The 26,164-nt window shown below is 48.4% G+C and overlaps 1 protein-coding gene across 3 annotated transcripts in view; it reads right to left on the minus strand.

Moving 5' to 3' along the window:
• The window catches only part of LOC138489519 (zinc finger protein 649-like), a 164,777-nt gene that overhangs the window by 120,043 nt on the left and 18,570 nt on the right, over positions 1–26,164 (minus strand). For all 3 annotated transcript variants that reach the window (XM_069617263.1, XM_069617262.1, XM_069617261.1), the window contains exon 2: positions 12,218–12,338. In XM_069617263.1, coding sequence (XP_069473364.1) covers positions 12,218–12,338 — 121 coding nt within the window. The remainder of the gene's footprint in view (positions 1–12,217; positions 12,339–26,164) is intronic.

Raw genomic sequence — 26,164 nt, forward strand, 5'->3', positions numbered from 1 at the left:
CAGCACCCCTGCTGCTGCCAAGGTGGCAGAGGTAAAGGTCACCCCCGTTTTGGATTTGGAGATGGGGGGCCTAAAAACCTACCTGCACCTAATAATGCTAGGCCCAGAAGGTCCTCGGGCCAGTCACAGACAGGGAGCCAGGGAGGCAGCCCCACAAATGGGGTCCCTTGCTCTCCTGATTATGTAAGTCCCCGTTACAAGGGAAATCGACCCATCCTGGGTTATGTGTGGACTCCTCCAGCCCAAGGGGGGGGATCCAGCGAAGCACCTAACCCAGGGAACTTCCCTCCTAACTTCCCACCGGAGGGCAGAAATTTACCAAACCCTGGGCAGAACTTTTTCCCCAGATATCCACCCGACTTCCAACCCCAAAATCATCCATCCTTCTTTCCCCAATTCCCAGAGCCCAGACAACCTAATCCGGGAGAGGGGAGGCCAAGGGTGGAGGGGTACCCAAATCTTCCCAACCAGAGGTACTACCAAAGAAGGGATAGCTACCCTTCCCGGGATCAGCCCAGGGGAGAAAACAGGGCCCCGTATCAGCCTGAGCGGGTTTCCCAGTTAGAGCGCCAGGTTCAAAACATGGCGCGGGATCTGGGTCACATACTGAGGGCTCAGCAGAACCCTCAGATGGGCGTGCCGGCGCAGAATGCACCCAACTCTGGACCTGGTGCTCCAGAACAATGACGGGGACAGCACCCCGATAACTCACCGGTTCCCAGGGAGGAGGCACAAGGGGGAGGGGGGTGTAAAGCCTTGGAGGAAGCTTCCTTCCTCACTTGTAAACAGCCCCTGGAAACCCAGGAACCGGAAACAAAATCTCTTGCCCCTGAAAGTCTGCCTCCTAAGGAGCAGAGGGGGGGTAGGAGAAACAAAAGACCCAAACAGACTCAGTTTGAGGAGGAGGTACAGGTCTTCCAATTTGAGGGAGAGGGATCCTCAGAGGATCCTGGGAAAAGGATCTTCTCCTTCAGAGAGGGGGGAACTCCTCCCAAAGAAAAATGGGTCCCTAGGGATGCAAATCCAGACTGGGGAGATGTGGAGACTGAGATACCGCCGCCCACCATCTCATCCCAGAACCAACAGCAAGAAAATCCCCTGGTTCAAACCCATCCTGGTGACTGCCTCCAAAAAGGGGGGGGGGCGGCCCAGAACCGGAGCCAGGGGAACCCACAATGGCTCTGATCTCCAGTTGCCAAATTTTTCTTTCAGATTCCCAAGGCTCTCCACAGAATTCTGCCCAATTTTCTTCTCTAGCGATGTCCAAAACCAGAAAGGTAGCCCACCAGTTGTCCAAAAATGTGCATTATCTGTGCCCCCTTGAGGAGAAGGAGGGAAGATACTATGCCCCGGTACAAGTACAGGGGCAGGGTTCAATTTTGGCACTGGTGGACACTGGATCTCAAGCTACCCTTCTGTCCAGAAGGGCCTTTGACGAACTAAATGCAGGAAGGGGAGAGAATTACCAAATTCCTCTCACCTCTCTTCCTGGACAACTGCAGAACTTTGACGGGAAGGAAATTCCCGGCGAGGGGACGGCAGATTTGGACATTAAAATTGGGCGACACAAGTTGAAACACCCGGTCATAGTTGTGACCCCAGAGGGCACCCCTTGTTTACTAGGGAATGACCTCCTGAGAAGGTTGTCACCCCTAATAGATTGCGTAAACAAGGTCCTCTGGACCCAGACTAGCCGACCAATCAAATTAAAACAGAGTGTTAACCATGTTAGTTTAAACGGCACCTGCCACATGGTTGAACAAAAATCTGACCAAGTAGAATTCCACTTCCAGAATAACCAAATTCCAGACGTGACAGTAATAGCAGTAGGACAACAGACTGGTGATGGGGGGTCCTCTCTATTTCTGAAAATCAACCTTCCTTCCAGTTTAAGGTGGTATTCCACACTGGAAGGAAACACTCTGAAATTCTATACTAATCCACCATCAGAAACTCCCACTCCTATAGTCCAGAAAGATGTGAAATCAGCTCAGAGCCTGGCTGATATTCAGCAAATTGGAGAGCAGTTGTTCATCCCTGTTCAGTTAAATGATGGGAAGGACTCTGTTCTCGCTCGAGTGTGTGTGTGAACAACGGTAAGAGCTTCATCAGCGAAGCCATGTTTCGCCAACTCCCAAAAGATCCAGCCATTCCCACCTTCAAACTGATAGACAAGTGGGAAATGGACCTGGAAGCACCTAATTCCAAACATCTCCTGCCAAGCAGGTGTATGCTCAAAATCTCCATTGGCAACAAGAGCATAGTCCACAATTGTTGGGTCATGCGAGACGTCCCTGCCGCCTTTTACTTAGGCAGTGACATTCTCAATCGCTTTGCCATTAGTTTGGACCTAATAAACTTCAAAGCTTGGTCCCGATTAGCGGATAATCCCATGGGCTTTGATGATCCAGAAAAAGCATTTGGGTCAGCTCAATTGCTACCTTATGCAGTTGAAATTCAGGTTAAAGAGGAAGTCACCATCCCAGAAAGGACCCGACAATTCTCCCTGGAAGTGAAAGTTAAAAGGGGACAAGAGTTGAAAAACCCTGATGCTTACATACATCTAAATGCTTCTCTCCAACAGCAAGGGTTAGGGGTAAACCCAACTCCATTAGTCAACATAGAACATGACACCATTCCAATAGAGGTGGATAACAGCGACTTAAAGAGTATTACTCTAGCCGCAGGCACCATTATTGGAATGGCGGTTGATGACCGACATTTCTCCATTGATCTTGGAAATTAACTGTTAGGACCAATCCCCAAGGACTGTTTTGACAGTGACAGTGATGACAACGCAACACCAGACAGGATCTTTACCCGGCATGGGGGGAACTTCCTGGTGTACACTTCCTGCCCTTATGGTAAGGAAGATGTGACGTGTGACTTCAGGAGGGATGAGGTGATTTTCCAGGTTCATGAAGGCTGCCTTTCCCACCTGGGGCCTCCAGTCCAAATCAGCACTCTGACCAGGGACTTCTCCACCCAGTTGGAGGAGGCCGCTGAGATAGCCAAACCAGAAGTCTTTCCAGGCTTCAGGCAGATGGTGGAAGAGAGAGTCAACCTAGCTGATGCCTGTGTGACTTTGGAACAAAAGCAAAAGTTGAAACAAGTTTTCTTGGATTTCCAAGATCTCTTTGCGGTAGACTCATATGACTGTGGTCGCACCGACATCCACACAACAACAATCCCCACGGACCCTGGCATGACTCCTCTGTTTGTGAAGCAATATCGTTTGCCTCTCGCATCCATGGAGTCCCTTACTGAAATAATTAAGAACCTTGAGTCCAGGGGAATAATCAGTCCAGTCCACAGCACCTTCAATAATCCGGTGCTGGGAATATTGAAGCCAAACGGCCAGTGGAGACTCTGCGCCGACCTCAGGGAGCTCAACAAACGGGTCCATACTTCCCGATGGCCTCTTCCCTACATTGACCAAGGGCTGGCCCAGATTCAGGGGTCACAGGTATTCACTGCAATAGACCTGACCAATGGATACTGGACCGTGCCTGTCAGCAGGGAGGACCAATACAAACTGGCTTTTACCTTTGGGGGCCAGCAGTACACATGGACCCGGACTCCCTTCGGATACCTTAACTCCGGTAATTAGTTCAATATTTTCTTACATAAGGCCATGCCCGACCTGGGTGCGAGGGGTAACCTGGCTTATGTAGATGATGTCCTCATCAAAAGTTCATCTGTGGAGGAACACATAGCGGAGATCCGTTATGTTCTGACGCAGTTGAGGGCCGCCGGAGCAAAACTTTCCTTTCAGAAAGCACAGTGGTGTAGAACCCGTGTTAATTTCTTGGGGCATGAGATTACTCCTCAGGGTCTCTGTCCCCAGGAAAAGAAAGTGGAAGCCCTACAAAAATTGAAAGACCCCACAACTCTGCAGGAACTAAGGAGCCTCCTTGGACTGACTAATTACAGCAGAAAGTTCATTGAGGGCTACGCAGAGATCACCAGACCCCTGATTCATCTCCTGAAGGGGGGGTCAAGTGGGAATGGGGTCCAGAACAAGCCGAGGCAGTAAAACAAGCGCCCTGCCTAGCTTACCCTGTCAGAAACAAGGAGTTCTTCCTGGAGACAGGGTTCTCTAATACGTGCTTGACGGCAGTATTATACCAAAAGCATGACAAGGTCAATAAAGTAATCTCCTATGCGAGCAAAACTTTATCCTCTGTGGAGGAAAAATTCAACGATTGTGAGAAGGCACTCCTGGCAACGGTGTGGGCATTGAAGAATTACCGCCCGTTTATCCAGGGGGAACACATCATAGTGGAGACTCCACACCAGCCCCTGCAATATCTCCAAAGTGACAGAATCCGGGCCGGAAATGTGAGTAGTTCCCGAATTACCTCCTGGATTCTGTCAATGCAAGGCTTTCCTGTGGAGGTCAGATATGGCCAAAACAAGAAGAGTCCCCTCGCGCAAGGTCTGGCTGACTTGCATGATTGTGCCAGAGAAAACTGTCTCGAGGACGAAAGTCTAAAAATAAAGGACAACATGGAGGCATACCTTAATTCCCCCCACAAAGTCTTTGAAGAGGACAAGTGTAAGGGAATGCCCACTGTCTATGTGGATGGATGCTCTTACCATGTTGACAACAACGGGGAGAAAGAACTGGTGGCCGGCGTAGGGAATGCATGGGTGAATGAGTCCCCAGAACCCTCCGCTGGATACAAAATTGGTCCCCGAAGTAGTCAGGTGGCAGAATTGATGCTGTGCATCAGGCCATCCTCACTGCTGTCCAGCATCAACTCCACGAACTGGTCATAATCACAGATTCGGATTATGTACGGAACGGGTTCGTGGAGCACCTGGTTAATTGGAAAACCAGAGGCATGTTATGTGCTAACAACAAACCCTTGAAGCATGGGAAGTTGATCCAAAACATTGACGAGCTGGTCACCTCGAAGGGAATGACCATCTATTGGAAGAAGATCAAGGGTCATTCCAAAGTAGAGGGACCAGACAAAACTGGAAATGACTTAGCTGATCAGCTGGCCAAAACCGGGGCCATCCAAGGGGATCTAATTGAGATTGAGTCCCTGTTGGGGGAAATCCAGGTCACTGCCATCACTAGGTCCCAGACAAATGCTCACAACGACCTTTCAATTGCACAATGGAGTAAGGAGACCCCTGATGCTGATTTGATTACTGCTCAGAAGGGGGATCCAATAATTGGTAAATTTTACCAGCACCTTGAGGACCCTGAGAACTTTCCCCTGACGGATACTGATTATATTGGGAAAGAGGACCTAAGAGTGTTGATGAAATGTCCAAAAATGTTCCGAATCCAAGACGGTTTGTTGGTAAGGAAATCCAAAGCTGGCCACGATCAGTGGGTGGTTCCTACCTCATTCCGAAGCCTGATGTTAAGTCACGCCCATGATGCGGCCACCGCCGGTCATAGGGGGTTTCACACAACATTGGAAATCTTGAGAGGTTACATACTGGCCACACATGGGGCAGGACCTCGACCAATACTTGAAGGGGTGTCTTGTGTGTGCACAATTTCAGCCATCATCCCTCACGCACCGTGCGCCTCTCCAAAAGAGGGGGATGACACTGCCATGGTCAGATTTACAAATCGACTTTGTAGGCCCCGTGATTCGCTCTGCTAGGGGGAATAAGTACATGTTGACTGTGACATGCTTGTTTACCAAGTGGGTGGAATGTCTCCCAGCCCCAAACTGCAAGGCAGAAACGGCAGCTGCCTTGATGATTAACCACATCTTTTCCCGTTTCGGTCTACCTCAAAGGATTGAGTCAGACAGGGGTAGCCACTTCACCAGTGAAGTAATGACAAAGATGTGGGAGATACTAGGGGTCAAGAGAAAGCTACACATTGCTTACAGGCCAGCCTTTTCTGGGGCAGTAGAGAGATATAACCGAACCATTGTGAGCATATTAAAGAAGTTTGTGGCAGATTCTGGGCCAAGTTGGGATATCCGATTACCTCTGGTCCTAATGGCCATCAGATCTACCCCTTCATCTGCAACCAAAATGTCACCATTTGAGTTGATGACTGGGCGCAAGATGGTGCTTCCTCAGCATTTGCTCTACAGGACCCAAGAGCAGACACTGATAAATGCCTCCACAACTCATGAGTATGTGGAGAATTTAAGGAAACACCTTCAACATGCTTTTGCTTATGCTCAGCGGAACCTAGAAAGATCAGCTGATAGCATGAAGACCCATTATGACCTGAAAACTTCCAGGAAGGAATATCAGGTGGGAGACCGGGTCTATCTATACAACTTCCAAAGGAACCAGGCCAAGCAGCGCACATTTTTGCCTACATGGAAGGGACCCTTTGAGATCATCGACAAGATCTCCCCTGTGGCCAACAAAATCCACACATCCCCAAAGGTCCTTTGGCAGCGGGGGAAGACAAGTGAGTCCATATAAACCAGTTGAAATGTTGCCATCCCAGGCACGCTCTGCAACAACTGGAGGAATCCTCTGGAATCCTAGCGGGTACTGTCTCAGACTAATTCAGTTCCCATCATAAAACATACCACATTTAGTCTCTAAAATATTGTGGTTTGCATGAAACTGTCTCTTAGTTATACTGTTTTTTTTGTTCAAAATAAGAATGTAATGTTTCGTTATGATGAAATGCATATGCTGCCCCACTATCTCAACAGTGGTGGAAAAACGTCTATGAGTAGGTATTGCCGCTCTTCCTTTGTCGTCCTAGGAGAAAGAAAACCTGGAGACGGGCCAAGGAGGACGATCCGGAGACCGGGAGCAGAGACGCGAGGAGCCCGGGGTACCGCCCAATATTCCCATCAGGACCGGCGAGGAGAACCAATCGATCAGTACCGGATGGAGGAAAAGATGCTGAACTGTGCCATCTATGGGAAGAAGATGAGGAAACATCCCAGGTCTTGCGAGTCCCATCAGTGAAACAGAATGGCCATCGCAAGAGGGGGTCTTGTGGGATGTTTTTACCCATGCATCCGAGCCCTACCTCAAAAACTGTGCAGTACTGGCATTGAAAACATCATGATGGGCAGAGCTTCCCAGAAAATGCCCAGGGAAATGCATGAAGAATAGGCTGCCACCCATTTTTGCCGATGTTATGGGCACAGAAGGGCACTGCCTAAAAACCCCATTGGACTACCCACACAGTAGCCTGAAACCATTGGGAATGGCAATGCTGATTGCCAAAAGCAACCTAGAATTGTGGGGAATTCATGTCTTAAATCCCAAAAATGGGTGCATTACCAGTACTCACCACTATCCAAAAGCCGGCATTTTAAAACAACACCAGATTTTACTTTTTGTAAAACTGAATAAATGAACCCAAAACAGGCCAAAGAAAGACTTACTGAGAGGTGGATACAATCTAAAGTTATATTCTGAAGTGACTTGAAGGTTTATAAAAAGACTGGCTGAGCTGTGGATTTCAGCAGTTTAAGTAAATTTGGACTGAAGGACACTAAAAATCTAAATGTTTAAAAGAAATGAGTGACCTATTTCTGAGTGTCACATAGGTTGCAATTGTTTAAATGTCATAGTTTTAAACTTAGAATCAGCATTCTAGCTGCATATGTAAAAATGTTTAGTTTTATTTGAATGCAGAAACTGGGGAACAAAAAGTGACATTTTATCTGAAACCTGGCTTGAGAAACTGAATCCTGCCTGACAACTACCCCCCATCAGGAGTGAAACTTGAGTCACAGCTGTGTTCCCAGGCCTATCTGCCTTTTGCTGGCCACACTAAGGATATGCCATCTCTCTGATAATTGAATTAAGGGGAGCCCCCACAGAATACAGGAGCTCTGAACAATGCAACTCCCTTCACCCAGGCAGATGGTTTATGACGGGGGCTGTAAAAAGTGGCTTCCTCCTGAAGGAAAGGGGAGGAGCACTGCCTGTGAGAGCAAGCTGGCTTGGCAGAACTGGAAAAACCAGAAATTCAACCTTGTGCTGGGGGGAAACCACACCCCTTTGGGGCCAGAACATAACTCTAAAAAGATGGATCATTCATAGAGCGGACTTGTGAAAATTTTATAAATGATAGCATAATTCTTGTGATTTTTCTGCCCACATTTTAAGAGGTTTTTAGAACCGGTGGTATGTTCAGGGGGGTTTTAGCGGAAAAGAGGATATTACTCTAAATGTATGCATGTTAAAAATCTGACACTTCATCAATTAATGTCCATACTCCTTGCGCACATGTGTGTAAATTTGGGTTAATGTCCGACATTGCAAAATCAGTTAAAAAGTGAAATATGTGCCATTTCTGAATGCAAGCCCCCAGGAAGAGCAGAGTTTGAACAGGGGATACCTCCTGTAATATGTGAGGGGTGTATGTAATTTTAAACAAATGTTTCCCTGTGCAAATATGTTTTTTTTTATCAAATATAGATTGTGTGCAATTTGACAGGGGAGTGTCCTCTCTGCAAGCCATAAAATGACATCGCTCTGACTCACAGTTCCTTCCCCGATCAAGTGAGAAATGGAAATCTGACCAATGGCAAGTGGAGAGGGGTAGGGTCTAGTGATGCTGCACACACACCCACTTTCAAAACACATAACAGCAGACAGTCAGGACAGATAGGGACATTCTTTTTCCATCTGCTGCGGGAAGCTCTGCCGGAAAAATCCACACTTTACCTCCATCAAACCTCCAGAGAGCCAAACTAGAGACTTCAAATCCATCAATCTCCAGAATCCAGAAGCAGTGCTGTACCCAGAGAGAGAGAGCAGAGCTGACCCAGACTACTGTTAGCAGAACCAGAGAGCTGACCCAGATCACTGTGAAGTGCAGAGACCAGACCGGAGTCCAGTCCAAAACCTGACCAGATCCGTGGCGAGGCATATTTCTAAATATATTGTGAGTACATAGTAGAACTGTGCAAAACCAAATCTCTTAGTTAAAATAATATAATTCAATCTATTTAATCTAAGTAGAACTGCCTCCTAACTGTCACCTGCCATTTTCTAGTTGCTAGCTGTCACTTGCCTTTTTGAACTTTAAAATTTCAAATCTGAAAAACGACCTTCACAAAATCGCTCATATCTCTGCGACCGTTTGTCTTAGAGACTTGCAGTAACTTTCATCTGGAAGCTGAGATCCTAGGCTGTCTTAGGACCCCAGAACGATAGTGATAGTCCTTGTAGTTCCTCTGTAATCGCGCCCGGCGCATTCGCAAATTTTGCCGCGATTTGACATTTTGCCGCGATTTGCAAGTTTCTCCACGTGTAAAAAAATCTGCTGCTGCTTGCCTTCCGTTAAAGAAAAGTTTGTTTAACCTGCTAATCATCCCTGAATCATTGCTAGTGTGAGCCTGGACTAATATTAACTAGATACCACTCACCCTGAACCTCTAGAGGGAATTAAAAGCATTTTAGCATATTTTTTGCTTCATTGCCAGCACATATAAAAGCGTTTTGCCTGAGTTGTAAACTTCTGTAGTCTAAGTTGCTGGGGTGAACTGAATCACATTTGATTGCATTTCTGAGAACTGTGTGCCTTCCTTCCATTTCCTTGCATTGCATAAAAGGGGGGGTAAATTGTCCAAGAAAGTGATTACACTGTCTTTTGCAGAAATCCGATCAAGTGATTTTCTGTACTGCATTTCATTCAACATTGCATCCATTTGAACTTTATAAAGCATTCTCTATCACATTATTCTTCTGTCCCTACTTACCAGTGTGCTACCTTATCCATTTCATGTCAACTCCTTAGTGATTATAAAGAAGTGTGCTAGTGCCAGATTCTCCGTTGTTAATCTTTATCATATCAGATTAAGTGTGATATTCAATTATTAATTTATTATAAAGTGTGATATATATATCTATTGTTTAAATTATCAAATAAACCTTTTAACTTGCAAAACAGAACTACTTCTTGGCTCAGTGGGGTCAGGGGGATTCCAACAGAGGGGTGTTATATAGGGGTAGTCATCCAGAACGCATGAACTGGACATAAAGATATATCAATAAGGGTTTTCATTCAGTATTCTAGACTAGGCGTTGACTTAGCTGTAGTGTTGAATTGAATCCTCTTACAGTACAGTTCAGCACTCCAGCCCCTCTAAGGACTGAATCCCAGATCTGAAGGGGAGACTAGGATTACAGGAGCTAGCAAGTTAAGGTGGGGGGTAAAAACAAATCAAGGGGCGCAATTCTTATGGCGTGGATAACATCATCCACCAGTGATATGATATGATTATTTATATAGCGCCTATACACAATGTGTTTCAAAGCGCTTCAAGGCAAGGGAGGGAACAAGCGAAAATACAACCACATTCTTACAGGCCATGAACAGTAAGGATGTGAAATTAACTATCGTACTCGGCCTGATGACATTTCAGATAGTGCAAGAGCTAAGACATAGATAAGGAAGGGAGGGGGAGAGTGGGAAGGAAATGGAAACAGACAGGCCACTACCGGACTAGGCCTGACGACATTTCTGGTAGAGCCGGAGAAAAACAAAAGGTGAGGGAAAGGGGTGCAGAAAGGGAGGTGAGGAACAAAACAAGCGACTATCATACTAGGCCTGACGACATTTCAGATAGTGCTGGAGGGGTGGTGAGGAGGAAAAAAACAGTAATGGGAGGGTGGAGGAAACAGACGAGGTTGCTATCATATTAGGTCCAGGGACAATTCTGATAGAGTAAGTGCATAGAAGAAAGTAAGGGAAGGAGATAGGAAAAGGGAGAAGGGAAAGGAGGAGAGAACAGAGAGTAAGCAGTCACAAAGAGTGGAGAAGCAAGAGTGGAGAGTGAATACAATTGCAGAAGTCAGTAGTAACACATAATGTTGCAAGCCAGGATACAAGATGAAGATGGGAACAGCATGATTCAGGGCCACCATGAGTACAAGATGCAAAAGAAGTACAGCATGAGAGTTGAGAAAGAGTGACGCACCGTGAATCAATGAAGTCCATAAAAGTCAAATCCAGCATTGGCCACAAGACGGTGATGGTGAAGGAAGGCACCAGGTGGGCAGAGCTTGCTAAGTGGTGAAAAAGAGCAGCAGGTAGGAAGGCACCAGGTGGGCGGGGCTTAGGCCAGGTGACCTCGATCCATTTGCACCTGCTCCCCATCTGCAAAGGAAAAGAAGCTGGAGGGCTCCTTAAGTAGGGAAACAGAGCAGCAAGCAGGAAGGCACCAGGTGGGCGTGGCTTGCTAAGTGGTGAAAAAGAACGGGAAGGCACCAGGTGGGCAGGGCTTGCTAAGTGGTGAAAAAGAGCGGCAAGCAGGAAGGCACCAGGTGGGCGGGGCTTGCTAAGTGGTGAAAAAGCAGGAAGGCACCAGGTGGGCGGGGCTTGCTAAGTGGTGGAAAAGAGTGGCAAGCAGGAAGGCACCAGGTGGGCGGGGCTTGCTAAGTGGTGAAAAAGCAGGAAGGCACCAGGTGGGCGGGGCTTGCTAAGTGGTGGAAAAGAGTGGCAAGCAGGAAGGCACCAGGTGGGCGTGGCGTGGCTTGCTAAGTGGTGAAAAAGAGCTTCTTTAATAAATAAAAAAAGCCGGCAAGATCAGCTTGCCAGAAGGCGACACTCAGACAGGCCCGGAAAGTGACTCTCAGACAGGCCGGAAAGTGACTGTCACACAATCACCACCAAATTGTTTTTCGATTAGGTCAGGCCCTAGCCTTCTGGCCACTAAAATATCATGGAGCTGCAGAGTAGTCTCCCAGGGCCAAGGAGTTCAGAGATGAGGCAGGACATTCTGCAAGCAGAATGGATGAGCATGACCCAGGCAAGGGGGATGAGGCCGCACCTGACTGGGGAAAGGGGGGAGTATGTGAGCAGAGCAAAGTTCCAGGGTCCGCAGTCCAGGCTTCAGAGAGCATGAGGCCATGAGCATTGGTGAGACCCTTTTGCTCAGTCCACTCATTGAATTTCCATCCTCCTCTGGTCTAGGGAGTCACTTGCCCTATCACAGTGCCAGCCTGCATGCTGTGAAACCGGCTCCAGAGATGGCAGACTCGAGCCGTCATCCTTCTTAGCTTGATGACGACAGCGCTGCAATCAGGGCTAGCTGGAAACCTCATATCATTAGCATTATTATAGAGGGAACAAGCTCTTCCCACAGTCGCTCGTCCCTGTTGTATGGAGGGATGGTGTGTATAATCCATGCCACCTGGAGACACCTGCTCAGAACTCAGGCCCATGCCTCTGCACTGTGGCTATACTGGCACAGAAGACCACGCACGTCACAGATTATAAAGACTTCAAATAATGCAACATTACCAAGAGAAATCAGAGCCTGGTGGATCTCCTTCATCACACTCCTGTACAGGTCCTTCTGCCACTCCTGCAAAAGCTTCCACTCCTCTTCAGAGAAACAGGCAGAGGCATCATGGAAGGCAGCCTGGATCGGAAAAGAGAATTACCAACACGGCTCATCCCCATGGAAACATTAATGAAACATGAAACATCTGCATTCTAGATTGCCTGCCATGAGGACACGTCGGCTGTACATTCTCTGGTCTCTGCAGCGCGCACACCTACCAGAAAGGATTGCTGTGCTAAGACCAGGGGCCCACCAAAAACAGGACAGCACCTATTTGTAATACTCAAATGTTTCTCGAAGGCTAGTTAATGAAGCTCTCCCCAGCTGTTTACAATGTGTCAATGTATTTGTGCTTTTGTCAATGATTATTAACCTTGTCACAAGCTGTGCGTTTACTGAGTTGAATTCAAATAATTGTAGTTTGTTTCACACTGTCGCACAAACCAACATTTCCTCTTCACTACCCACCTTCCATCTTTTCTAAACTGCTCTCCTCTCCACAGTCTTCTTTCCTCTCTTGCATTATCCTCCCTCTCTTTTCACCATCCTTCTCCCCACTTGCCATCCTGTAGATCTCTTTACTCTAAGCCTTCTTTATTGTAATTTAATCTCCATTTGTAACTTCTCTGCTCACAGTCGACCTACCCATTCTCTCTCCTCCATCATCCTATCCATTCCCCCTCCCGCAAACATCTACCCATTCTCTCTCCTCCATCATCCTACCCATTCTCTCTCCTCCATCATCCTATCCAATCCCCCCCCTCCGCCATCATCCTATCCATTCCCCCTCCCGCAAACATCTACCCATTCCCCTCTCCCACCATAATTCTTGATTTCCTTCTCTTTCCACCATCATCCTACCCATTCTCTCTCTCCACCATCATCATCCTACCCCTTCTCTCTCTCCACCATCATCCTACCCCTTCTCTCTCTCCACCATCATCCTACCAGTTCTCTCTCTCCACCATCATCCTACCAGTTCTCTCTCCGCCATCATCCTACCCATTCTCTCTCCGCCATCATCCTACCCATTCCCTCTCCCGCCATCATCCTACCCATTCCCTCTCCCGCCATCATCCTACCCCTTCCCTCTCCCGCCATCATCCTACCCATTCCTTCTCCCGCCATCATCCTACCCATTCCCTCTCCCGCCATCATCCTACCCTTTCCCTCTCCCGCCATCATCCTACCCTTTCCCTCTCCCGCCATCATCCTACCCTTTCCCTCTCCCGCCATCATCCTACCCTTTCCCTCTCCGCCATCATCCTACCCATTCCCTCTCCGCCATCATCCTACCCATTCCCTCTCCGCCATCATCCTACCCATTCCCTCTCCCACCATCATCTTTGCCTTCCTTCTCTCTCCACCACCATCATCATCATCATCCTACCCATTCTCTCTCCACATTATCTCTCTGTTAGGCAGAATTATATGCAGTACCCTTTGGGAACACCACACACAATAAAGACAAAAAAGGTGACAGTACAATGTCACCTTTGGTACAAGCCTGTACTACACAGTTAAAGTGGTAGCAGTAGCGGAGCAGATAGACTTATCTCAAGAGTAAGTGAGCAGTATTAAATAGTTACACAAAGGACAGCAATTACTATGATTCAGGCAAACACTGACTCAAGGTTTCCAAGTAAAAGAATATATATTTATTTACTCAACAGTTGTATAACATTTCACTATTATAAGCAAGTAAGAAATCACAGTCATAAATACACCACAACACTACCCTTACATTCCAGACAAGTTAAGCTCACAAAATGAAGTGGGAGCAAAATGGCACTCCAGCAATTTAAAGGGGAGGGAAAGACAAAGTTATTAGAAATTAGGCAAAACCAACAGTTAAGTACTCAGGGCAATTGCACAAGAGAAACTACAGTGAGAAGATCAGCTAGAAAAGGCTTAGGGCCAAAGTCAATATGTCAAAAGTCTTTTGCTCAAGATCACACAGTTCAGGGTAGTTCACGATAAAGTTTGTGACACATATTCCGGACGAGGTTGGTTGGTAGAAAAGTTAGTTCAAAGAGAAGAGAAGGACAAGCCCTCTGATGGCAAAAGATTTAAAACACTTTTACTGCGGTTGAACGAAACGAGCAACCGGATTTGCACAGTACCTTAAAACGGAGAGGGAGCTGTAGCTGAGGCAGACGTTCCTGGTGGTTCCTGCAGGCTCACGGTTCCTGAAGCGACAGTCGGACTGACAAGAAGTAGGAAGACTGGAGGGTCCTGCGCCATCCAGGGAAGAAACCAGCAGCAGAGCAAACCAACAAATAAAATGTGCGCTCCTTAAAACCCAAGCAGGGTCCGACCTTCCTGGCTATCCAGCCCACTGTAGCTCTGTACAGCGAATTTCGACCAGAGAAGGGGTCCTGGCTTGTAGTTTGGGCAAACTGGTTGGTCCCATCAGCTCAAGGGAAGACGTTTCCTGGAGGATCTTCTATGTCGTCGGATTTGGCGATTCGGACGTGCAGCAGGGCTTCACTGGGCGGTTCAGTCGTGGTAGGGGTCCTCTTCTTCCAGTTCCTCGTTGGTTCTTTTGTTCCAGTGGCGACTCTGCTCTTCCAGTCCCAGAGACTGGCTTTTTATGCAGTTTTCCCCCATTCATACAGCCTGGCTGTCAATCACACAGCAGGGTGGCTGGCCTGGCAAGGCCAGTCCCCTTAACCAATCAGACAAGCGTGGAACTTGGGTTACGAAGGGAACCCCTGGCAGGGATCCGAAGATCCCTCCCTCACATCCTGTCTACCTAGACTTTCAGGCGCCTTAAGTAGGGCTTCTGTGCAGAAGCCCGCGAAAAGACAGCGAACAAAGGAATCATCCCCGGTTTGGCGCGCAGAGAAAAACACGAGAAAGACTTTAACAAAAAGAAATGGCGAATAAACCCAGCCGGAAGCAATAAATTTGGTCAAGCGGGTTTATGTTCGAGGCTAATATAATAGCCTAAAACATTACCAAGTTTATATAAGATAATTATGGTAGAAAAGTTAGGGTAGATGTCACTGCCACCAGCCAAGTCTTAATGTTAAGGCAGCGAAACAACGCTCCAAGAGGCACAGACAAAAAGGGATGAGTTAACCCTTTACAATACTCCATGTAAGATGGGGTGTACTGGGTCTGTGGTTTAAAGTGACTATATAAAGTTAATGGCAACTTTACATGTTTCTGGGGGACAGTAGTCAGCCCCAGAAAAATGGAGTCAGTGGGAAGTCTCAAAGACAACCCTGTTTCACTGCACTGAGGGTGCTGTGTAACACACACAAAAAGTGGTGCTTCTGGAGTAGGTGAGGCTCCAGAGCACAAGAACACACAAAATGGTAAAACCACACATGGCAAAACACATGTAAGAGTGGGGAAAAAGGCTCACACTCTTACCAGGTGAAAAAAGTAAATCCTAGAAATCCAGCAAAGCTGCTGAGGGACTCATTAGGTGAGGGAAATTAGCCATGAAATGAGAATTCTTCATAACAACCATCATCGTACCCATTATCTCTCCACCATCACCGTACCCATTATCTCTCCTTCATCCTATCCATTCCCCCTCCCACCATCATCCTACCCATTCTCTCTCCATTATCCTACCCATTGGGCCTCATTACGAGTTTGGAGATAGCCATCGTGCTATTAGCGCCATGGCTGCCTCCAAAATCGTGTCCGGGTCCGGGTTCTGTGAATGAGGAATTACCGGGCCACTCCAACCTTGGAGGACCCAGTAATTCCTCATTCAAAAAACCCATCCCCATTCCCATTCAAGCCCTATAGGGCTTGAATGGGAATGGGGATGGAGGTAATTACGGGCCTGTTAATAACGGGCCCGTTAATAGCTCCTTGTTCCCCTTGCAGGACCGGCAAAGGACGTCTGGTCTGACCAGACGTTCTGTGTGGGTCCCGCAAGGGAACCTCGTAATAGGGCGGAATGGGTTTACCGGCACCATTACCGGTGCCGGTAAACCCATTCCGCCCACCTCGTAATGAGGCCCATTCTCTCCCCCATCATCCTACCCATTCCCCATTCCCCCTCCCGCCATCATCCCATCCATTCCCCCTCCCACCATCATCCTACCCATTGGGCCTCATTACGAGTTTGGAGATAGCCATCGTGCTATTAGCGCCATGGCTGCCTCCAAAATCGTGTCCGGGTCCGGGTTCTGTGAATGAGGAATTACCGGGCCACTCCATGGAGGACCCAGTAATTCCTCATTCAAAAAACCCATCCCCATTCCCATTCAAGCCCTATAGGGCTTGAATGGGAATGGGGATGGAGGTAATTACGGGCCTGTTAATAACGGGCCCGTTAATAGCTCCTTGTTCCCCTTGCAGGACCGGCAAAGGACGTCTGGTCTGACCAGACGTTCTGTGTGGGTCCCGCAAGGGAACCTCGTAATAGGGCGGAATGGGTTTACCGGCACCATTACCGGTGCCGGTAAACCCATTCCGCCCACCTCGTAATGAGGCCCATTCTCTCCCCCATCATCCTACCCATTCCCCCTCCCGCCATCATCCCATCCATTCCCCCTCCCGCCATCATCCTACCTATTCTCTCTCCACCATCATCCTATCCATCCCCTCTCCCGCCATCATCCTATCCATCCCCTCTCCCGCCATCATCCTACCCATTCCCTCTCCTGTCATCATCCTATCCATCCCCTCTCCCGCCATCATCCTGCCCATACCCTCTCCCACCATCATCCTGCCCATACCCTCTCCCGCCATCATCCTGCCCATACCCTCTCCCGCCATCATCCTGCCCATACCCTCTTGCGCCATCATCCTGCCCATTCCCTCTCCCGCCATCATCCTACCCATTCCCTCTCCCGCCATCATCCTACCCATTCCCTCTCCCGCCATCATCCTACCCATTCCCTCTCCCGCCATCATCCTGCCATCATCCTAGGCATACCCTCTCCCGCCATCATCCTACCCATTCCCTCTCCCGCCATCATCCTACCCATACCCTCTCCCGCCATCATCCTACCCATACCCTCTCCCGCCATCATCCTACCCATACCCTCTCCCGCCATCATCCTACCCATACCCTCTCCCGCCATCATCCTACCCATTCCCTCTCCCGCCATCATCCTGCCATCATCCTAGGCATACCCTCTCCCGCCATCATCCTACCCATTCCCTCTTATGCCATCATCCTACCCATTCCCTCTCCCGCCATCATCCTACCCATTCCCTCTCCCGCCATCATCCTACCCATTCCCTCTCCCGCCATCATCCTACCCATTCCCTCTCCCGCCATCATCCTGCCATCATCCTAGGCATACCCTCTCCCGCCATCATCCTACCCATTCCCTCTTATGCCATCATCCTACCCATTCCCTCTCCCGCCATCATCCTGGTTTTCTTCCCTCTCTACTGTTAGGCAAGATTGTATGAACCCTGTGGGAGACTGCACCAGCCTTGTCCTCTTGGCAATACTTGACCCAACCCTTGGTATAAGCATGTATTACACAAGTTGGGAGAGTGACTGAGCAGCCAGGCTTATCTCAAGAGGGGTCAATGTGAGCTGTAGGGTTATAACAGAGATTCACAGTGACAAGTATGCAAATAACACTTACAAACAAGGTTTCTTGATTAAACAATTAATTATTAATTTTACAGTCAAGATGAATAAGCCTTCTTCAGAAGGGAGCTAAATATATACAACAGAATAATATACTTCAAAGCTACATACTCTCAGTTTCAATAAATCAGTAGATACCCATTGGGGACGGCACATAGACACTTCCTACCCCCTCAGGTGACTTAAAAACTAGGACACTGTTTAATTTAGTCCTGGAGCCGTTGTTGGCTTATCTTAGGCAGGAGCAGAATATCTGTGGTTGGAAGTTGAGAAATGATGAGGTGAAAGTTCTAGCATATGCTGACGATCTGACGGTGGTCTTGAGGTGGGTGGACTCGTATTGAGAAATATGCTGCAGGAGGTGGGAGAATTGTCCGGCTATAAAGTGAACTGGGGTAAAACGGTAGTTTTCCCGCTTCAGATGAACCCGTTGAATGGGAGGTTGTTGGACTGGGATTGCCAATGGGTCACCCGCAGGCGTTCCGACTGGCGGTTTCTTCCGCGCTGGATTTTGGGACGCAGGTACGGGAGGTACTAGTCCCTCTTTTGTGTCCCTTACTGGTTTCTCCTGGTAGCGCGGGGCCGCTGGGAGTATATCTTCTCTCCCGGCCCGGCGGTCCCTGCGTTGCATCTATCCTTTGGAAGCTCTCGCTCTTCCGGGTTCCTTCGCTCCTGCCTCGCTCTGTTCAGGCTCCATTCACTCGCGCCCTCCTGCGAGCGTTCTTCTTGCTTTCTCTCCTCTCCAGTTTTCTCTGCTGCCGCCGCGCCTCAGCGGTCTCTGTTTCTCTTCTCTTGTGGCCCCATCCCCACGGATAGGCGCCGCCCTTTTTTCCCTGTGCTTTCTTTTTCTCTCTCTCCGCTACCTCCCTGGCGTTTTTTCTCCTTTGCTTCCTCTCCTCTGGTCCTCACCCCGCTGTGGCCTTGGCTGGTGGGTGTTCCGCTCCCATGACAGGACACCCCTGTTCCGCTGTGTTGCCCTCAGTCACACTTACGGATACGATTTCCTTCGACCATCTGAAAGTCTACTTTCCGCTGGAACTACACCTTCCGTACTACACACCAGAGGAGTCCAAGGGTTTTTTCACCATTCAGGGTTTTTTCCCCTATTTTCGGCTTGGTTCCGGAAGGGAGGTCCTCGGACAGCTGTTCTCTCCAGCGGTCACGGTGGCCTCCCTCCGTGACAAGCAAGCTCATCGGAAAAAGGAGAAGGATTACCTACTTCGACAGCGTCTGCAGGATTCCGACAGCGATTCCGGTCCAGGTGAGGAGAGTTCGACAGAAGGGGGAGAAAAGGGAGACCAGGCTATTAAACTGTCACAGATTGCAACGCCAAAAGAAAGACACCATGTCAGCCGAAGGGCAAGTGCAAGAACTTTGGAAGGCAATTCAAGCTATGTCTCAGGAACTTCAGGGAGTCAAAGCTGAGAACGCCCTCCTTAGACAAATGGTATCTGCCCGGGAACCTCCCCCTCCAGAACTACCACCTACAACACTATCCTCGGGAAAATTTGATGGTGCCCCCAAGAAGGTGAAGGAGTTCCTAGAGGCGTGTACAGTCTACTTTACTTTCCGACCCCGCACTTTCTCTACAGACCAAGCGAAGGTCGGCTTCCTAATCTCGAACATGACAGGCAACGCTCTGACCTGGGCCACTCCCCTAGTCACAAGCAACAATGCCATTCTCCAAGATTACGCAGCGTTCCAAAATTCTCTGAGACAGACTTTCGAACGCCCAGAATTGTCATTTACTGCTTCTGAAGAGTTGTTGGATGTAAAACAAGGTTCTTTGGACGTCCTGTCGTATATCTCTGCTTTCAAAACAGCCTCTGGCGCAGGCTGGCCAGAACCGGCACAATATGCCATTTTCAGGAGGGGTCTTAAAGAGGAGATTAAAGATGAATTAGCCAGATCAACTCGCTCACCTACTTTCCCTGACCTGCTAACTGCTGCACTACATATTGAGTATCGCCTACAGGAAAGGAAGATGGAAAGACACAAACAACGAGGCTCAGGACTCCTCCCGGATTCTCGGACATACTCTCCCCCTAGTCGTTCTCCTGCTGCCGCTTCAGAAGAACCAATGCAGATTGGCTCCACAAGAGCACCTCTGACTGCTGCCGAAAGAAGGCGAAGAAGAGAAAAAGGACTTTGCGCTTACTGTGGGTTGGATCAACACCTTCTAAAAGACTGCACAGAACTGCCTAACAAGAGGCAGGGAAACGATCACCCTCGGCATCAATAGGGACTAGTGTCCGGGGTTTCCAGTTCTGTCTACTCGTCCCTATGTTTCTCTAACAGTTTCTTCTTCTGACTCCAAGGAAGATTCCAGACTCATGGTAGTTTCAGCTATCATAATGATCGAAGGTGAGAAGGTGGAGACTCTCGCATTATTGGACTGCGGAGCAGCAGGAAATTTTGTTGATACCCTATGGGCCGATAAGGTCGGTCTACGCAGGATACCCCGGAAGGAAGGCCAGAAGATAGAAGGAGTTGACAGCTCTCCACTATCACCCGGACTCATCACCCATACCACTGAAGAGCTATCCTTAACAGTTTTTCAGCACTCAGAAGTGATAAGGTTCGACATCATCCGGGCTGCACATTTTCCAATAATTTTGGGAATCACTTGGCTTTGCAGACACAATCCCCAAATCGATTGGACAAATAACCAGCTGAGTTTCTGTTCTGCATACTGCACCGAACACTGTCTTCCACCGAAGAGTCAGAAGGGCCTTCAATCTATTACGGCTCACACCTCCAACTGTGTGGGGGTTCTTGCACTACCAAATTTTTGTTTGAAATACTCTGAAGTATTCCAAGAAAGCCTTCACTCCAAACTGCCACCCCACCGGCCCGAGGACTGTACCATAGATTTGGTACCCAATGCACTAGTTCCCTTCGGCAGAATGTTCTCTTTGACACTTACGGAGAAGCTTGTGTTACGAAACTATTTGGACACAAATATGACAAATGGACTGATTCAGCCTTCGAAATCCCCTGCAGGGGCTCCCTTATTTTTCATCAAGAAAAGGGATTCCACAGAACTTAGACCCTGTATAGACTACAGAGGTCTAAATAAGGTGACTATCCGAGATCGTTACCCCATGCCATTGATCTCCGATATCATCAAGGCTGTACAAGGAGCCAGAATATTTACCAAGCTCGACCTCAGAAACGCCTACCATCTGCTCAGAATCTCCAAGGGTGACGAATGGAAGACGGCATTCCGCACTCCATTCGGCCTGTTCGAGTATAAGGTGATGCCATTTGGACTGGTTAACGCTCCTGCAGCGTTCCAAAGATTTATGGACAGAATGTTTTCCGACATGCTTTCCACTTCCGTCATCATTTATTTGGATGATATCTTGGTCTACTCCTCGAACATACAGGAACACATTGTTCATGTCACCCAAGTTCTTGAACGTCTACAGAAGAACGAGCTATTGGTTAAAGCTGAGAAGTGCAAATTTGCGGTACCTTCTGTGCAGTATCTGGGGTACAAATTATCAGAGGAAGGGATAGACATGGATCAAAGGAAGGTTAAGGCCATTCTCGAATGGCCCGCCCCCACTTCTGTCCGAGAAGTGCAGAGGTTCCTGGGACTCTCCAACTATTACCGAAGGTTCATCCCCAACTTCTTGGAAGTGGTGTACCCCATCACTCGTCTACTCAAGAATGAGGCCTCTCCGTTCCGCTGGTCAACCGATACCGATAACAGTTTTAAGTTGCTCAAACAGTCGACCTACCCATTCTCTCTCCTCCATCATCCTATCCATTCCCCCTCCCGCAAACAATCCCTTCTGCTCAGCTCCGATTCTCCGACACCCAGACCAAACTCAGCCCTTCATCCTGGAAACCGATGCCTCTGCAATTGCCATCGGAGCGGTACTACTTCAGGCTGTCGGTGGAGTGGAACATCCGGTAGCTTACTTATCCAAGACACTCTCACCCAGTCAATTGAATTATTCTGTCCTAGAAAAGGAGCTGTTGGCAATGAAATTGGCTTGCGACGAATGGCACCATCTGCTCATGGGGGCCCGACATCCCTTCCTTATCAGGACTGATCACAAGAACCTGAAAGCCCTCCAGGAAATGGAGTGTTCAAATTCCAGGAAAGCACGTTGGGCCTATCTTTTCTCGCAATATGATTACCAGATTTCCTACATTCCTGGGTCATTAAACCGTCTGGCAGACGCCCTGTCCCGCAAGGACTCCAGCAAGGAGAGGGCTTCGTTATCCGCTGAACCCATGTTTCATCACAACCGGATATTGGCCCTTGTTAGCTCTTTTCTACGAGAGGTTAAAGCCGCTGTGGTTCAGGAAATTCCCCAATTACCGCTACACCCCGACTCTCCTTACCAGGAGAAGGACGGCTGGCTGTTCTTCAAGAAACGACTGTATGTCCCGGAAGGCATGCTGCGGAAGAAGATTCTGGATTGGTGTCACTTCTCGCCTTGCAGGTCACCGCGGGGGAACCAACACCCTGGAGCTCATCTCAAGGAATTTTTCCTGGCCCACCGTGAGAAGAGATACCCTGGACTTTGTGAAGACCTGTCCTATTTGTGCTCGGTCTAAATATCCTACAGGGAAACCATTGGGATTACTCACCCAAGTTGAGATGCCTACTCGCCCCTGGGGATTGGTTTCTACGGATTTCATTGTAGACCTACCGGAATCCGAATCCTGTACCTGCATCATGGTCACGGTAGATGCGTTCTCCAAGATGGCACACTTCTCTCCTCTTTCTGGTGTTCCTACAGCCACTAGGATAGCTGAGGTGTTTGCACGAGACATCTTCAGACTTCACGGGTTACCTGACAAGATCATCTCTGATCGGGGTAGTCAGTACACCTCGAGATTCTGGACAGCTCTGTGTAACCGATTGGGGATTGAGAGAGCACTCTCTTCGGGATTCTATCCTCAATCCAACGGGATGACGGAACGTCTGAATGCTACTCTCGAACTATATCTGAGATGTTATGTCACTCAGCATCAAGACAATTGGGTTTCTTTACTGCCTACTGCAGAATTCTCATATAACAATACCAGGCACTCTGCCATTGGTCTCTCGCCATTCTTTTGTACTTATGGGGTCCACCCTAAGTCCATTCTTCCGGAGGTTCCCAGTTTCACCAACTCCCCAGCGGCCGAAGAGGTATTAGATCAGATCAAGGAGGCACATGCCACGACATTGCGATGTTTAGAGAACAGCAGGAGACGATCGAAGATCGGAGCAGATAAACACCGCAAAGAATGTCCAGATTGGAAGCCAGGCGACAAGGTGTGGTTGTCCACTCGGTTTTTACCCAGATGGACAAGGCCCTCTAAACTCTCCCCTCGCTTTCTGGGTCCTTTTCCCATTCTTCACAAAATTAATCCTGTGGCTTACCGTCTTCGGCTGCCTCCTTCTCTAAATCGCATTCACCCTGTATTTCATTCATCTCTCCTTAAACCTTTCTATTCCGATTCTCATCACAGACCAGTGCCCAGAGACACTCCCTCTCAGAGACCCAATCAAGCAGAATTTGAGGTCTCCAACATTCGAGACTCTAGGTTCTACCGAGGGAGGTTGGAATACCTTTTGTCCTGGAAGGGTTATCCGGAGTCGGAGGACTCCTGGGAACCTGCTTCTCAGGTGCAAGCTCCTCGCTTACTCGCAAGGTTCCACCGCCTGCACCCGGGGAAGCCTGGGGTGGTGCGGACTGGAAGGGGGCATACTGTCACCCGCAGGCGTTCCGACTGGCGGTTTCTTCCGCGCTGGATTTTGGGACGCAGGTACGGGAGGTACTAGTCCCTCCTTTGTGTCCCTTACTGGTTTCTCCTGGTAGCGCGGGGCCGCTGGGAGTATATCTTCTCTCCCGGCCCGGTGGTCCCTGTGTTGCATCTATCCTTTGGAAGCTCTCGCTCTTCCGGGTTCCTTCGCTCCTGCCTCGCTCTGTTCAGGCTCCATTCACTCGCGCCCTCCTGCGAGCGTTCTTCTTGCTTTCTCTCCTCTCCAGTTTTCTATGCTGCCGCCGCGCCTCAGCGGTCTCTGTTTCTCACTTCTTGCGGCCCCGTCCACGCGGATAGGCGCCGCCCTTTTTTCCCTGTGCTTTCTTTTTCTCTCTCCGCTACCTCCTTGGCGTTTTTTCTCCTTTGCTTCCTCTCCTCTGGTCCTCGCCCCGCTGTGGCCTTGGCTGGTGGGTGTTCCGCTCCCACGACAGGACACCCCTGTTCCGCTGCTGTGTTGCCCTCAGTCACACTTACGGATACGATTTCCTTCGACCATCTGAAAGTCTACTTTCCGCTGGAACTACACCTTCCGTACTACACACCAGAGGAGTCCAAGGGTTTTTTCCCCATTCAGGTTTTTTCCCCTATTTTCGGCTTGGTTCCGGAAGGGAGGTCCTCGGACAGCTGTTCTCTCCAGCAGTCACGGTGGCCTCCCTCCGTGACAAGCAAGCTCATCGGAAAAAGGAGAAGGATTACCTACTTCGACGGCGTCTGCAGGATTCCAACAGCGATTCCAGTCCAGGTGAGGAGAGTTCGACAGAAGGGGGAGAAAAGGGAGACCAGGCTATTAAACTGTCACACAATGGGCTGATGTTTCGGTGAAATATTTAGGAGTCTACTTGGTGCGCGATATCAAGAGAACGGGGGAATACAATGTAGACAAATTGAAAGAAATTCTGCTGAAGGATGTACAAAGATGGGAAAGATAGAGTCTGAGCATCTGGGCAAGAATCAATGCTATCAAGAGGATGCTGTTGCCAAAGGTCCTGTATTTTATTCAATCACTTCCCCTTAAATTTACTAAAAAAGTGCTCCGGAGCATTGATAGGATTTTTATGGACTTCCTTATTTTGGTGGGTAGAGTTAAAGATGGGGGGCTTTGGTTATCCGGTATTGGAGAATTATTGTAGGGGATTTTTATTGAAGAAGGATTCTTATTACTTTGAGGAGGGGCGGGGAATCAGACCCATATTGGCTTTTAATGGAAAAAGAACTGCTGCATCCCTTTTCCCTGGACTGTTTATATTCGTATGGGAGGTTGGTGAATTCTGGTACTAAATTGGAGGCTCTAGTGGTTTCCAAGTCAGTGTTGGTTACTTGGATTCTGGGCAATCCTTGTATTTGTATGATTCGGCCTCTATTTGGCTGAACCCGGGTTTAGAAATTAATAATAAAATGCTTAATTGCAGGGGTTGAGCTAACAGGGGCATTCTGAAGATAGGGGATGTATGGAAAGGGGGATGGTTCCGTTTGAAGAATTAGCTAGTTGTTATGGTCTGCATAATAGGGAGGCGTGTAGATATGGGCTTTTGGAGCGATTGCTGATGGACAGATTGCAAATGTTGAGCGGACCTTTGAGTAGTAGTCCTCAGATTTGTGAGATTTTGCTACATCTCCTAGGGCAGTTTCTACATATGTCAAGTCGATGCCCTTGCAGGACTGTATGAGGAGTTCCTGGGATCAGTTGCAAGTGAAATGGGTGTCTGAATTGGAAACTGATCTTTCTGATGGCTTGTGGGATAATAGCTGGAGGGCTTCGGTAAGAGCCAAGGTTGATTTAAATTTGAGGTATATTCACCAACGTCTTTTAGGCCGTATTTATTGGACACCCGTGAAAATGAAGGAGAGAGGCTAGGCTGATGTAGATCTGTGCTGGGGGTGTGGAGGCTCGAGAGGGACATATCTACATATGCTCTGGGAGTGTAGTAGAGTGCTGGACTTTTGGAGAGAGGTTCTGGATTGCATTGATATGGTAACTAGTATGACGTTGCCTCGTACTTTTCTGTCCATGATTTTCCCTTCAACTGATAGTCGAAGTGTGGAGATGTGGGATCATTTGGAATGGATTGATAGAGCATTGTTGATGGCCATAAAACAAATAATGAAGGTGTGGAAATCCAGGAAGAAGCCACATTGCGAGAACTGGGTGTCGGATATGCGGACGCTCTCTTGGTATGAGAAGACTCAGGCAATTCGACAACATCGGGAAACTGAGTACGAGGAGAGATGGGGTCATTCTGTGATTTATTTGGATGAGGTTTAGGCTTGGTTTTATTTTGTGGATATTGGGGTTGGGGAGGGTTGGTAGGGCTGTATGTTTTGTTCTGTTGTCATTTGTGTCTTGCTATGGGATAGGAGGGTGGGAATGTTTTCGGAATTCTTTCTGAAATGCTGTTAATTAAGTAGTCATTTGCATTTTGCTGCACTGATGTATATGGAGTAATCTTTTACTTGTTCCCATTCGGTTGTTACTCAGTTGTATTATTTTCTATATAATTAAAGTTGGGAGAAAAAAAACGAGGACTCTGTGGACATTGATATATCACTGGCACAT

This window comes from Ambystoma mexicanum, chromosome 9, assembly GCF_040938575.1.
Source record: "Ambystoma mexicanum isolate Mex_15411 chromosome 9, UKY_AmexF1_1, whole genome shotgun sequence".
NCBI classification, from domain to species: domain Eukaryota; kingdom Metazoa; phylum Chordata; class Amphibia; order Caudata; family Ambystomatidae; genus Ambystoma; species Ambystoma mexicanum.